We start from the raw sequence: 16,625 nt of genomic DNA, 5'->3' as shown, positions 1-16,625 counted from the left end.
AAGCCTGGGTTGGACCCACCCTCGTGCAGCTCGGCCAGCGCCTGCGCTTGGTAGCGCTGGTAGGTGGCTATCGCATGCAGGCTTTGGATGGGAGACGAGGCGGACCCCGCCAAGAAGAGGCGCCGCGCGGATTTACCGCCATCGTTCACTCAACCTGAGGAATCGCCACATACCCCCTGGCTGTTTCACCGTCAAGAGTGGTTAGGGTGGAGGGACACGCAGCACGAGCAGAAAAAAGTGCTTTACAAGACCGCGTGAGCCTACTGTGCACCTCCGGGAAGAAGGGAACGCCCCTCTAGTCGGTCCGGCCGCGGAGCTGGGGGATAAACCATCTCCAACCCACGGCCGAAGCAGCCCGGGAAAGCACGGCTAACATGTCCGTTTCAGGATCCGTAGTGACAGCGCTCACCAGCCCGAAGGGGGCGAGCGGGTCTGGATCATCATCGGACAATGAAAGCCCACCCTCCGATGCCGCGGTGGACATCTGGTCTCCGGTGTCATCGGGCGTAAGGGCTACCATCTGTTAGACGGATCGCTTCCTCCGCCCGAAGCTTGGATGGAGCGCTTAGAGGAGCGGGAGGTCCGCGGGCCCGTGGGCGACGGATTATCTCTCGCTGAAACCCTCAGATCTGCCCGAGTGCCCGCTGCAGAGCAGGGGACAACTGGGGTGGTTCGCCTTTTTGCAAAGGCTAACCGCGATCTTGCGCAACAGTCATGGCATCGCGATGACGACATGAACTGCCCGCGAGCAGCGCATTAACATGCTGGACCCCCAGACATGTAACACAGTGCCCGCGCCCATCATCCGAGGACAGGAAACCACCGCATCCAGAAACGCACAGTTGGAGCGCCGTCCTGATAAGGACGTGCTGCACGACTGTGTTGCTCTTTCTGTGAAGTTTGCAACTTTATACGCACCGCTCTGGAGGACCGGACCCAAAGAACGCCAGGCAAGGGAGAAACCCAGCTCGACCGTCTGCCACTGCGTGTACACACTCTGGACCGGGAGAATGCTCTCGTTCGCTCAGAATCGCTGGTCACAGCAGGAGGAACCCTCATCGACTCGATCAGAAAGTCTCTGAAGCGAAAAGGATAGCGTCTGCTGCGCCAGGTGAGCTTATATACTCAGTTGATTGCTTATGCCGCTCACCTGCGCAGGCTTGCGCTGCCAATTCATTCTTAATTGGCCCGTTCAATACTCTTTCAGACGAGTAGCTTCTGAACCGAACCTCCCAATGCGTGGATTTTACAATCAAATCCACTTATAGTGCTGAAGTTCCCCCCGAAGGGGAACAAACTATTTCTGCAGAACAAACTATCATTATACAATAACTTGCCTAATTACCCTAACCTGCCTAGTTAACCTAATTAACCTAGTTAAGCCTTTAAATGTCACTTTAAGCTGAATTATAGTGTCTTGAAAAATATCAAGCCAAATATTATTTATTGTCAACATGGCCAAGATAAAATAAATCATTGATTAGCAATGAGTATTAAAAACTATTATGTTTAGAAATTTGTTGAAAACATCGTCTCGCTGTTAAACAGAAATTGAGGGAAAAATAAACGGGGAGGGGGGAGCTAACAATTCAGTGTGGGGTTAATATTTCTGACTTCCACTGTGTCAGATTAATCCTATACCTACACATTTTATATTGATAGAAACTAAATGCAATGGCACTCTGTGAAAATAGTGTCAGTCAAAATATTATATTTTCAAAAAAAACTAAAATTCAGATTTATTTTCAGTTTATTATTTTTCCTGTGTGAGTCATCTAAAAATTAATAAACGATAATAATAATAATAATAATAATAATAATAAATATTAAAAATGCATGTTTTCTATTAGGATGTCTTTTCAGCTTTTTTAAAAAGGCTTTTGTTGCATAGTTAATAATAATAATAATAATAATAATAATATTTATTATTATTATTATTATTATTATTATAATTATTATTATTATTATTATTATTATGATAATTATAATAATCATAAATTATATTTATAATATTTAACCTAAATTCACTGTCTATTCTAATCTAAAGTTTATTTAATTTATTTTAATCTGTAATCAGCACGGAGGCGCGGTGGATAGCGTTCTCACCTCACAGCAAGAAGGTCGCTGGTTCAAGCCTCGGCTGGGTCAGCTGTCATTTCTGTGTTGAGTTTGCATGTTCTCCTTGCGTTTACATGGGTTTCCTCTGGATGCTCCGGTTTTCTCACACATGTTCAAAGACATGCGCTATAGGTGAATTGGGAAAGCTAAATTGTTTGTAGTGTATGTGTGTGAATGAGAGTAAATGGGTGTTTCCCAGTGATGGGTTGCAGCTGAAAGGGCATCCACAGCGTAAAACATATGCTGAATAAGTTGGCAGTTCATTCTGCTGTTGCGACCCCTGAATAATTACGGTACAAAGCCAAAAAGAAAATTAATAAATTATAAAAAGAATTTCTCTGGTCAGAAAATGAATGAATGAATGAATATTTGCCCATTTTAAACTTTTAAACTAATAATATTATTATGAATGATAACAATATTAATATTATTATTTTTTGTATTATTTCATATTTATTATGTTATCTTTTTTATAGCTTTTCCAGAAATGTATTTGTTGCATGATTTGTATCATTATCTTTCCATTTTAAACTTTTGAAGAATTTTTTTTTTTTAACTTTTGACAACCTGCAGTCTGAGTGGGTCCTAACACCCCAGTATATTGATGGGGACTCTATGCTGTTCAGTGAGCGCCATCTTTCTGATAAGACGTTAAACTGAGGTCTCTCTGTTGTCGTTAAAAATCCCAAGATGAAAAAGAGTAGGGGTTTAACCCCGGCATCCTGGTCAAATTTACCCACTAGCCTCCGTCCATCATGGCCTCCTAACTATCCCCATATCATAACTGGCTTCACCACTCAGTCTCCTCTCCACCTATCAGCTGGTGTGTGGTGTGCTGTCTGGTGGAATATGGCTGCCATTGCGTCATCCAGGTGAATGCTGCACACTGGTGGTGGATGAAGAGATTCCCCCCAAAAAATATGTAAAGCTCTTTGAGTGTCCATATATAAATATATATAAGTGCTATATAAATGTAATAAATTATTATTATTATTATTATTATTATTATATTTTTTGCAACTTTGCTGTTCACAGAAATTGATATTAATTGAGAGACGTTTGATATTTTACTGAACAAAAAGACAAAAAAAAACCCTAGTTAATACAGATTGTTTTTGGAGTGAACCATGCTCATTTTTAAATAAAAGAAGAGAAAACGAACAATACCACGAGCATTGATTACACGAGGACTATTATCTTTGGTTAGAGCCAAAGGAAACACTTGCCGATATTTATGATGTGTTTCCAAGGAAGGAATTCTGCGCAAAGGCCTCCCAGAGGACAATAGCTCTTCCTAATAGACGCTGCATCCTTCTCTTCTAGCAGGAGAAACAGATTTACTCCAGGAAAATGTGAACACACACACACACACACCACACACACACACACACATATCTACAGAACATTGAGGTCCTGTAATATTATAGAAATGAGTTACTTCCTTTTGGCTGCTGTTGAAAACCCACAAGCAATTTCCCAACTATTTTAACCACCATGACCCCTTTTCTTTCTCCAGGTTGTTTTCTGATATTGCAGACAGAAGATCTCATATACTCACTGCTCCTTATGTTTACTTTGTCCTTCTTCCTGCTCTCTCTTTAACCCTGTTTTTAATTTTTTTTTTCTTTTTCCAAAGGCCTTTTAGTGGGCATCCAACCATCCAGCTTCAATTACTGTCGACAGTAATTGTGTATTTTGACCATGTTGTGTTTTTTAAAAATGTAATATTGCAGAGACTGCATTGGTGCATTATTTCTGCTCTCTCATCTCCCTTGAATCACTTCAGGTCTTTATATAAGCCGTAGAAATATATATATAAGTCTTAATTATGATCTGTGGAGTATGACTCTTGCTATGTCTGGGTTCGGATTCTTTCCTGCATGTTTCGACTGCTGTTTTTTTTTACTCTTCACTTGCATTTTTGTATAGAATGTTGGAAATTATGCCCTTCCTCCTCACCGTTGTGTCATGCAATTAGCGAGCTCCATCTTAAGTCTTTCACTCTGGATGTGTGTGTTTTTTTTCCTCTCACAACACGTCTTCAATTTTTTTCTTATTGCTTTTTAAATCAGCTCATCCTAATGCATAAAGCGGAGTCCATTATCACATTATTATAAGTCAACATCAAATAAAAACGACCCTGCTGACTTTCTTCAAGCATGTTCCTGGTCTTGATGTGAATGATTCATCAGTGCACATTATTTTGTTTATTTGTTATTGTTTTGTCATTTTTTTCAATCAAAATGACTTGTTCTTCTAGAGAAAACACATTTTTATTTCAGCTGACATCACTTAGGTTATAAAGAATGAAGCAAATTATAAATAAGCTATTGTTTTAGTAAATTCACATTCAAGTCTTGCTTCATTCTCGTGTGTTAAAGGTGACATCAGATGCCCATTTTACACAAGTTGGTATGATTCTGTAGGCTTTTAATAGAAACTTTGGTGATTCAGTTTCTCAATGGAACCCTAAATAAACACTCTTTACTTGTTAAAAAACACGTCACTACACAGTGAGCCATTTCACTTCATACAATATCCCATCTTTCAGGCTGCAGATTTAGGAATGGCAGTCTATTATGAGGAGCAGCTAAAACCTATGCAGCACAAACACCTCAATGTATTGCACAAAAGCCTTAAGCTGTTGCTGATTTTAGCCCCTTTCACACAGTGATACCAGTAAATATCCAGAAAATTTCCGGAACAACTTTACTGGTAGATTCAAAAAACGCTGTTCACACAGACAAGGACGTCCTGGAATTTTTCCGGAAAAGACCGTTCACACATCCATTCCAAAATACCAAGAAATTTCTGACATCATTGACCAGAAATGACCTCTAAAAGGATGTGCTTGCATTTGTAAACATAATAGAGCTCAGGCTTTTTTTTGATGCTCACTTTTATTCAAAGCTTTAGCATTCATGCAGCTGATTTAGTCCCAGTGACATCCAAAGACAGAAGCACTGCTAACAGCAGCTAAATGTTTACATACATCAGCTAAGATTATAAATGACGCAGTGTCTCTCCTGCTTCAGCAGCGTGTCCCGCTGGTTATAAACGATGAGGCGGAGAGAATGCGCTGGTTAGTGAACCTAACGCGCCATTATTTTAATTCTATATTCGTAAAGAATGAGCCAACCGCATATGCTTAGTCCTGTTGGTCGGGACACTCTGCTTTATAACTTATTAGTTTATTACAATAATTACACTTAGCTTTGCCATCGTTCTTCACATGTAGCCACTCAGCACATCTTGCGGTCCATCTTTAAACAAATGTTTACATGAGGCGGAGAGAATGCGCTGCTTAGTGAACCTAACACGCCATTATTTTAATTCTATATTCGTGAAGAATGAGCCAACCGCATATGTATATATATTGAGATACTGAGCCATTACAAGTAAAAAAACAACAACAACAACAACAAAAAACACAATTTTATTTTAAAGAAGAACATTGACGTTTTGAGAAAAAAAATAAACAGAACTGAAACTAAATTATTACAAATAAAATTGCGGGACTTAATTTATGTCCTGCGGTAAAATTATTTTTATTATACTTTAAGTGATCTGCTTGAGGTAGGTCACGTTTATCAATGGTTAGTTTTAGCCTAAGTTTACATCAATAACATAATGTGCATTGTCCTTTACCATACAAAAAAAGAAAAAAAAATTGTTATACACCATAGTAGCCTGTAGCCTATAAAAAGGCCGCAAATATTTTTAAAAGCATTAAAAGGCAAGCGCATATCTCAGCCTTGAGTTTGTTCACACTATGCCTGTATTAACATACATGCTTTATTTTAATATAGCTTATTTTGATGAATTAGCTCTAACCTTTGACAGCTTTTTCTTCTTTTTCCGCGGTTATGCGGCATTATATTTCACACGCATATGTAAGGTGACTGAATATGAAATTAAAATACAAAACATACTGAGCCATAAGTAAAAACAAAACAACAGTTATAGCTACTTTTAAGGAGAACATTGATGTTTTGAAACAAAAAAAAATCTGAACTGAAACTAAATTATTAAAAATAAACCTACGAGACTTAATTTATGTCCTGCGGCAAAAATATTTTTATTATAGTTTTTTATAGTTTTTATTTTAGTGATCTGCTTAATGAAGGTAGCAACTTTCTTTTTCTGGAAAATTGGTAGAACGAATTTCCCGGTATTTTCTAAAAGGGCCTGTTCACTCATGATCCCTTTCTGGAAAATTGTCGGTAGTTTAGGACTGTTTGTGTGAAAGGGGCTATTGTCTGTTTGACTGACATGAAGAACATTTGAAGCTGTTTCTACATTATAGTGACAAAATGTGAGATTGAGCTGGCCTGTCTATAATAGTTGTGTATCAGTAAGTAGTGTTTGGCATAGCAGCCTGCCATTATCAGTGAAAAATGTATTTAAACAAACATCTATACATACAGTATGAATAGTGAGACTGGTGGCACCATCATTAGCCGTTTTAGAGGTGGAAAAACTCCATAGATTGCTTGGAGGCGGGCTCATGTGAAGAAGTAGCTGGTTATGTTTAAGCCGGCACAAATTCAAACAGGTCAATTAAGGTATATGAATGCATTCAAACAGCTTGTAAAAAACTAAGCTGAATATTTTCTTTTCCACTTCTCTGAGCTGGTAGTCATAGCTAAACTAAACACAAAAAAATCTACAAAAGTGAAAATATAATCTGATGTCACTTTTAAAATGCTGTTAATTCCTACTGAACTGCAAATGATTTATTTCTTTAAATATTGTTTTGATATAGGGTTTTATGTTGTCTTTAAATAAAATAAAATCCAAATATTGCTGATATACTATTATATAATGATCTCATCTTTACTCTAACACTAAACAATTAAAGTAACACGTGAGGTCCTAAATACAGGTGTGCACTTGCAGGTGTGCACTTGCACCTAAGGTGGTTACTTTCAGTTTTTGATCTCTTATTTTAAAATGTTTGTGCTTTATAAACACCTGCTTGTTTAAACATTCTATACTTCTTTTCGTTCACCACATCACTTTCAAGTCCTCTGGCTGTTTTGATGTTGTGTGTCATTCAGATTCAAGACATTTATTCAACATTGATCCACTCTCATATTTGCAAATGGAGTGTTCGTATGAAGATCAATGTCTGCAGATCTTTTTTGAATTGTGTGGGGTCCAAAAACCTGAGACCTATAGAAATTGTGGAATTGGAAATACACTGTAATTAAAAAAAAAAGGATTTCATAAAATTGCTAAATTAAAAAAAGTGCATAAACCATCATCCTCAAAATGTTATTTTATGTAATTACCTCTATAAACTATCTCGCATGACTAATTTCTCAAAAATCAGGCAGTCCCTCTAAATGCAAGATAGGATGATAGAGTTTGTTGGGTGTACAGTATTTACTTTGAAGGAAAAAAAAGCTAAAACCTTTACCTTAGTAATAAATGTTTTTGGGTTTTTTTTCTTCATAGATTATGCTAGTTTCTCACAAAGTGAGTAACATATAGGATGAGAATAATGCTTTCTTTGCAGATGCGTTATGCAGTATTTTAATTTTGTGCATAAAATAAAGTTCACACTTTACTTTTTAAACAACCTGCATTTGTGAGAATAGTGAAGACAGAATTGTGAAAATCTTTCTCAAAATTCTGAGAAAAAATCTGAATCATAACAAAAATAGTCAGATAGTCAGAAATGAACCTGCTATTCCGACTGTCTCTATTAGAATTTTGAGATATAAGCTCACTATTCTAACTTTACAAAGCTCAATTCTGACATTCCTTATATTTTCTAATTGTGTTAATTTACTTAAAATGCTAGAAAAAAGATTAAATTGATTATAATGGAAATGAGCTGATTTGCGTTTAATTGTAGTTTATCACCAACAAATTTGACATTTTGTCATTGATTACTCACCCTCCATTTATTCCATGCCTATTTTATTTAATATGTTTTGTAACAGAATAAACAAGATATTTAGAAGAATGTTGAAAATCAGTAGCTACTGACATCCATAATATTTTCCTGCTATAGATTTCAATGGCTACCGGTTTCCAACACATTTTAAAATGCACCAAATCTTAGGTTGGCAAAATTGTTGGTTAATATATATATTAAAAAAAATGTGTAATTATATATAATATATTTATATATAATATAATATATATATATATATATATATATATATATATATATATATATATATATATATATATATATATATATATATATATATATATATATATATATATATATATATATATTTATTTATTTATGTGTGTGTGTGTGTTTAAAATCTGTTCCTGTTGTATAATCGTGCCTGTGTCGCTCACCTTCAGGCCATAGCCACTGCGCAGTGTGAATCAGCTTTCACACTGGACATGGATAGCATTGCAATATGAAAGCCATAGAAATTTGTGTGAATTATTCCTGTAAAGGCCTATACACACCAAGCCGACTCCAAATAACTAGCACTGATGAAACCCAACTGTGTTGTCACCTTTTGTCGCCTCACATCTGGTTCCATCTGGACCAAAAATCTGCGTGTGAACACACCAAAATGAATGTCAGCTGACTTACTCAAGGGAGCGCATTCTGCACCTGCTTGGGGGGATGTGTCTTTCTGCATCACAAGGGGGCAGTAGCCTGTTTTCTCATTAAGAAGGGGAAACCAGAACTTCCAGCGTGTGCATGCAAAGCATTAACAAAGCAGTGTTTTGATACATTGCAGTGTCATTCTAATTCGCCCAGTTCAGTAAAGGCAGGTAGTCCTATTTTAGATATGACTTATTTTAGACTTTTAAGTGGTCTCAGACTTTTGGATTTTAAAATACAACTCAAGAGCAGAACTCTTCAAAAACCCAAAGCAATGGTTTGATGAATTGTCTTGATCTCAGTCAAAGATTCACTAGCTGTTTCCTCACCATGCTATTGTCTTTCTCCACCCATGTCCCCTGTGTGTGTGTTTGTGTGTATGTGTGTCTCCTGCACCAGGCTGCGTGGCGTCTCTACTCCACAGACCTGTCCAGATCATACCTGAGTGCCACATGGCTGTTCTATAAAAGTGTTCTCCCTCCTCAAAGGCATGTATCAATGCAGTGAACTGATGGAAGAGCGCTTACATGAACCGGTTGTTACTAATCTTTTTTATTTTTTTCTTTTGTTGTTCTCCTTTTTATTTTCCCAATCCCTGCTTTTTTCCTGGCCTTGTGTATTCCTCTTTATTTTCTACTTTCCTCATTTCTTGGTTTTGTATATTCTGCACGTAGTGTGTGTGGCGTAGCTATGCGGCTGATGAGAACTCGGTTTCCATTGCTACCTGGAAGCCTCATTTGAAGGCGTTGCATACCTGCAGCCCTACAAAGTAGGTACAACTCTGGCAGCTGGTGTCGTATTTGGTGTCAGTGCTTCCCTAGCTCTCATTTTCCCACTTCCTTCAGCAAATCAACTGTGTTTTCCTTCAGTCTGTCTCTCTTCTTAAGCATAATCATCTTATCTGTGCCCTACCATAATCCTTATAGATAAGATATCCATGCTTACTCATTAGTAGGAGTAAATACGAATGGAAACTACACCACATCGCTCAGAATTGTATATACTTTATACCTGTATATAAAGGTGAAATGTCGACAGTTTGAAATATTTTTAACAACTTCAAGTTTATATCTCATAATATAAAGTAAAAGTTTAAAACATACCTATTTCTTATAAGTTTTGAATTCAAATCGGAGTATTAGTCTCAGTATCTCAAACTTTAACACTTTAAAGTAAACTATTCAAACTAGTTTACAATATTAATTACTGGCTTATTACCTGACTATTATTAAGATATTGACGGTTTATTAATACTTATAAAGTATGATCCTCTACATCCCTAATCCTATGCAAACCTAAACCTAACTCCTGCCATACTAACATTAATAAGCAGCTAATTAGAAGCCTATTGAGCTAAAAATCAATGCTTTGTTAATAGAAAGAATTGTACCTTAAAATAAAGTGTGATTCAAACTTTCTTTTAAGATTATATCTCCTTTGAGGGGCACCTACAAGATTATACTTGTAATCATAATGAATTTAGAATTGTGTATTTTTAGGGGCCTTTTTTTTTACAATGCAATAAGCACAAATTGAATCTTTAAAAAAAACTGAGCGCTGTTGAATAAATGAAAATGTTATTGTTTTTAGACAGACTAAAATAGACATGTATGTTCACACTTGCCTCTAGCTTAATTAACCAAAGGCCATCCAAAATATACACAACTTTATTACTTCAGTCATAGAAAAAATCTGAATTTTAAAAATGAATATTTTGTCAATGTATAATACACTACCATTCAAACATTTTATAACATTTATTATTTTTTTTTAAAGTTTGCTCATCAAACCTATATTTGAAATAATTTTTATGTTGTAAACACTAACAGCTGAGTAGATTTTTCTTTGACGAATTGAAGACTTACTAGCAAAGCATTTATCTGAAATATAAATCTTTTGTGGTGTTATAAATATCTATCTTCACTTTTGATATATTTAAAGTATCGTTGCTAAAGAAACATCTTAATTCTGATAATAAATTTACCAAAAAAAAAAAAAAAAAAAATATATATATATATATATATATATATATATATATATATATATATATATATATATATATAGATATATAGATATAGATATTGCCTCAAAGCTTTTGAATGTAATAATATACCTATGATGTCACAAAAGCTTTTTATTCCAGATAAATAATGATCATTTTATCTCTGTAATCATCAAAAAAATTTCATAAGAAATGTTAAAGCAATTATTCTGATAATGATAATAGCAATAAACTTTTCTTGACCAACAAAACATTAAATTAGAATGATTTCTGAAAGCTGAAGATTCTTCTGAAGTCAGACTTGAGTAATGGTGTTCAAATTCAGCTTTGAAATGACTTAGCTTTACATTTGAAAATATATTCAGAAGTTACTTTAAATAATAAAGAAATATGTAGCAATTGTCTACAGTTTTACTGTACTTTAGATCAAATAAATGCAGGATCGTTGAGCAGAACAGACTTCTTTAAAAAAAAAAAAAAAAAAAAAAACATTAAAAAATCATTCTGTTCTGAAACATTTGATTGTGTAATTAGAGTAATAGACCCTTTTCATGTTTCCGGGTTTCTCTGTAGCGGAAGTCGCCATAGTTGGGTAAACTTAGAGCGCAGAGAATGGGAGAGTACAACAAATATATTTTTTACAATCCTATTTTCTAAAATAATTAAATAAATACTCCACAATGGACTTTCAGAAAAAGGGAAAAAAATATATTTGAGAATTATGAATTATGTGATAGCAACCAGAAAAAAAAAAAAACAGCACATTTACTGTCCTGCCCCATAGTTGCTGCTTAGAAACACCTCGCACAAGCGATGTGTTTTTTATAACTCGATGCAAAGACGATAAAATACATGCAGAAATACACATAAATGTAAACAAAATATTAAAAACTATCAAGGATTTAAGATTCTGATGACTGTTAAATGTGTCATGCCAGTCTTGTGAAAAGAGTCCATCAGGGTTTTGATTCTTTTTTTAGCTCAGCAAGATGAATATGACAAAAAGAATAAGTAATAATGATCAGCAAAATATGTACTTTGTACGTTTATTGAAATTTAGGAGTAAAAAAATGTTAAAATTGTTCTTATGAATTTAATGTAGTAAGAACACATTTTCACTACAGGTTCCTACACAGCCACGTGTGTGGCAAGATTCAGTTTTTCACTTTAAACTAAAGCCTTCAGCATAACTGAAGCCTTCGAAAGTTTCAGTTTGGATGCAAGCCACAGACTCACACCTGTTTCCTCGTGTTGATCCTGTGGCTGAAACCGAAATTTCCCCCCACGTTGCCCAGAACAGATAAATCACATCAAACAGAAGCCAGGACAGTATTGCAGACAGACAATGCGCTGACAAATGAGTGTGCTGTTATATTAAGGCAATCCACCAATTCTTGAGTAATTACACACAGATAACACAGCTGTCCCTCTGCTAGTGCTCTTCTTAGTCAGCTTGTCTATGCACCGCTCGTGGCTTGCACGTCTGCTTGTTTGCTGCCTGTCTAAAAAAAGCTCTCAGTTTCTTCCTATACTTAATGTATGTGCGTGTGTGCGTGTCATTTCTTTTTTTCTTTTTCTTTTTTTACATTTAAACTGAATTTTGTGTGACACGGAGTGAAATATATTGGTGTCATTACCAGCACTCGATATATTTCTGAGGCCTCTGTGTCTCTTCTGTAGTCTCCTTTAGTAGTTTGTGTCGTTCATGTGAAGTGTTAATATCCTGCCTCTTTTCTCTCTCTGTTTTAACTAACACCTGAAGGAAAGACCAGGGGGAATCCATCAGCAGGTTTGTTGTTCTTGTATTTGTTGTTTAACTTTCTCCAGTGTTACCTGTGTTTTTAATGGAAATAGGGAGACGAATTAAGTACATTCATTCATGGCATGTTACATGTCTTACTTTGTCATTCATTCTCACTGTTTTTACTTTATTTGATGTAATATTTATAGTATATGTGGTAAGTATAATGGTTATTTCTTTATTGCAAAATTTATCAATCAGGGTGCCGATGTAAGCTACATTGTGAGCTACAAGCTTCAAAACAACTGTTTATCACCTTTCTAGTTAAAGGGCCATGAAACCCCCTGTTTCAGCAGGGTATTTTCACACCTCTAGTTTGGAAAAAGTCAGGAAAGTGGGTGTGTCTAGCTCTGTTTAGGTGGGAGTGTCGGGGGAGGGAAAAGGAAAGGATTTGAATAAAAATGGGTGTGTCCATTTGGGCACGCATTGATTTTCACCAAGCCAAAACAAACACACACGCAGGAGAGAAAGACAGTGACTGAGAAAAAAACCTTTACATTTCTCGGTAACTTAGATGCACTCGGTAGGTCAGAAAGCCTCCTGTCACAAAATGCGGCAAAACGTAAACACGACAGTTGGCAATAGTTTGCTTGCAGTGTTCACGTTTACACTCGGAAAGCAGCATTTACAGCAGATCTTTCAGTCCATAATATTGTACTGATATTAACATAAACTAAGTAACTTAGAAATCATTTTGACTAAGGTCTGTCTTTAAACACTGAAAGGGTACTGCTGATGATACGAACTATAACTTTGCCATCTGAATAAACAAAGAAAGGGCACTGATCGCACACACTTACCAAATCTGTAGAGACAGGACAATCAACACCAATTAGAGCCACATCTCTTTTTAAAGGAGACGGGCAGCAAATCCGGATTCCACAATTTCCAGATGCGAAAAGCTCTCAAGTAAAAAATGTTTTGTACAAACGTATTTCTGCCGCGCGTCGCGTGCACTGATCCAAATGTGAGTAAAGTTGTGCTCTCATAGCTGGAAAATGAAAACAAAACCTTCACTGCAGCATTTTATAAAAACAACACTGACGACCTGTATCTCCAAACAATTGTTTTTTCTTTTTCCACTTGTTTTGGCAACACAACGTGTCGTCTCTCTGCCATCTGAAAGTGTTTCAGGCAAAAACTTCGAAGCTATCATGCATATTAATGAAGCTGCACCGCATAAACAATAGAGCGCGCTGATTGGTTTGAATCAAGTCTTACTCGTGAAAGAATGCAGCACACTCAGAGACATAATAGGTACTCCCAGGTACAGACGTCCAGTCTACATGCTTGAATACATGTTCAGATCTCATGGCCATGGCGCAGCTTCAAAAATGAGTTTCAGTCTCCACTGATTACACTCCCACAGCTGATGCTGCTCATGGAATGATTACTGGACTATTTATACACCACACAAACACACAGAAGTTGCTGAGTCTTGTTATCTGTAATGTAAAGTGACGCTGACAACAGGGGTGCGGATCCAAAGCAGGTTTATTCAGTAGAATGCCCAGGCAAGCAACGGTCAACACAGGCAAACAGATGTATACAGGGAAATCTAGATTCGTAGTCAATATAACAGGCGAGTGGTCAGAAGGCAGGCATCTGGTATCAAGGACTAGTCAAAGTGACTACTGTACAAGAGTTATTATAAAAAGCAAAGTTTAGCGTTTTTTAAAGCATAAGCGTAAAACATAAACGGCTTCATGAATGTAATAAAATATGTGCTTGTTCATTGTAAAAATTCTTAATAATGCCAAAAAATACTAATTTGTGCATATCCTGACTCGCGTATGCAGCCATATTGCCATTGTAGCTGCTGTATTCTGGGACATTTTCATACCACTTGGCTTCTAGTGTGGTCCTGGAAGATCTCCATTTCAATGGCTATCTAGCCCTTCCCCTTAGCCCTACACCTTCAAGGGAAATGGGACAATTAAGCCTGGTTTATACTTCTGCATCAAGTGACCGGCGTAGCACATGGCGCATGCAATGCGCGTAGCTGTGCATTTATACTTCTGCGCGCTTTCTCTGTTGGTCTGCATTAACACTTCCGAAACGCTAGTTGGCAGAGAGGTGTAAATGTTCCTCTTTGTCGAGTTTCTTCGCTGCTGTTTTGCTTTTCCTGAACACTTCCTGGATGTACAAGTGGCTCAAACTCGCTCAAACCGGCAGACGTGCAACAACTTTAACCATGAGGTAAACACAAAACAAAACTTTCCATCCAGAGCTCCTACACGGGACTCCACACTTGTAAACAATCGCTCCATTGGGCTCGTGCCATTCGCGCGGCTCTCAGTCCCGCCTAGACTCGTCATCGCTACCAAGCCGAACAATCACAGAACTTGCACTACGCATTGTTGCGACATGTAGTTACATTTTTTGAGAGGTGCACGTCAGCGATGCCGAGGGCCACGGCGAAGGGCTATGCGTCAACGCCGTAGCATACGCGTGCGTTTGACGCAGAAGTATAAATCAGCCTTTAGGAATTTAGGGTAAGGAGAAGGGCTAAGGGGTGGAACTGGAATGTAAACTTAAACAGAAAGAAACACAGTGATGTATAAAATAAGATTGAACTAAAAGTAGTAATATTTGACAGAATTATTTTATAGAAAATTGAACTACTACAAATAGTATTTGAACCACTACAAATACTACAAATAGTTCATGTTCATTTGAAGTTTATATTCCTCAAAAAATTAAAACACATTAAAGTAAAACAGTTTATAGCTGTAACGATCATTTGAAATGATGTTTGATCACCAAATCACCATATTATATTCAATAAAGGAACATGTAGCACTGAAGACTGGAGTAATACTGCTGAAAATTCAGGCTTAAATCACAGAAATAATTGTAAATACAAAATTCATACTGTTTTTTTACTGTGTTTTTCAAACAAATGCAGCATTAAAATGATTAAACTCACCTCACAGTGTTTTTAAAAAAAACCTTATATTATTTTGAATGATTATTATTATGAATAATGTTATTAAAATAAACTTTGTTGCACTCTCATTAGTGCTATATATAAAATGATTTATATTATATTGAAATAAATTATTGAGAGAAAGCACATAGTGTTGAGTTAAACATAAATATATCATTGGTATTTTGTTTAGAACTAAAGACAAATGTGCAGTTTAGTAATTTAGTTTCACTACTGCTTCGGATGGAATTGTCCAATCAGAATCAGAAAGTTTTACATGGAGTTTCCATGGAGCAAAAGTCACAGAATAGCATTTTAGATGTGGAGCAGCTTTAACTTCTATTCAAAAAAACAACGTGAAAATGAAAATGAAGTGAAAGTGTTCATCTCTACTAGATATTGTGTGTGTGCGGTGTGCGTGCGTGTGTGTCTGTGTGTGTGCTTTTCTGTATACATGGACATAAACATAATGCACTTTTTCCATTCGGAGATTGTTTATATTGCCCGTTAGATATTTTACAATCATAAATGCACTAAGATCTGTTTTTCATCTTTATCTTTCCCCCATAAAAGCCCCCCACCTCTCTTTAAATACCTTTCATCAATAAGTCCAGTAAGAAACAGTGAGTCAGTTCTAGACTTAGCTTGACATTTAGAACCCTGCATGTTTGTACACAATACTGGACTATGTTTAGACACATTAAAGACTGTCGCATCTGCAGGGCAGTAGTGTAGTCAGATGTTTGTCGTCAGGAAGGTGACGTTTGTGTTTTTACCTCCATGTCATTTCAGCAGGGGTGGAGCGCATTGCTCTGTGATTGTAAATAACGATTGCACCAAAGTCTTTTTTTTTTCATGTTTATATCTTCACACTTTCAATTAGTGCTGGAATTGGATGTTTGCACGGTTCATATTAAATGTGTGAAAAGCAGAGCAGCAGCACTCAGACGTAAATGAAGTAATTTACAGTTGGAAAAGACCCTCAGTGTGTGGCAAATGTGTCATTAAGCATGATGGAAAATGAACTTTCAAATTGCTAAAACATTACAGCAAACACTTTTAGTTTAGCTTCTGCAATCTTGTTCATGGAAGAGCATTAGTCTTCAGTCTTTAAGCAACATAATCCACAAATCCATATTGCACTGCTTAAAGTTGAATCAGTTAAATATTTACAGAACGAAAATGGAAAATT

The 16,625-nt window shown here is 36.4% G+C and overlaps 1 protein-coding gene across 17 annotated transcripts in view; it reads left to right on the top strand.

Moving 5' to 3' along the window:
- kcnq5a (potassium voltage-gated channel, KQT-like subfamily, member 5a) overlaps positions 1-16,625 on the top strand; it is a 251,683-nt gene that overhangs the window by 207,551 nt on the left and 27,507 nt on the right. For 7 of the 17 annotated variants that reach the window (XM_073920922.1, XM_021480849.3, XM_073920920.1 and 4 more), the window contains 2 exons: positions 9,376-9,470; positions 12,466-12,492. In XM_073920922.1, the coding sequence (XP_073777023.1) occupies positions 9,376-9,470; positions 12,466-12,492 (122 nt within the window). Of the gene's footprint in view, positions 1-9,100; positions 9,190-9,375; positions 9,493-12,465; positions 12,493-16,625 lie in introns of all 17 variants that reach the window. The other 10 variants (XM_073920924.1, XM_073920921.1, XM_073920919.1 and 7 more) reach the window with 4 other exon arrangements.

Source organism: Danio rerio, chromosome 13 (assembly GCF_049306965.1).
Source record: "Danio rerio strain Tuebingen ecotype United States chromosome 13, GRCz12tu, whole genome shotgun sequence".
NCBI classification, from domain to species: Eukaryota; Metazoa; Chordata; class Actinopteri; order Cypriniformes; family Danionidae; genus Danio; species Danio rerio.
Note: the sequence above shows the minus strand (reverse complement) of the source record. Positions and strands in the feature narration are given on the sequence as shown.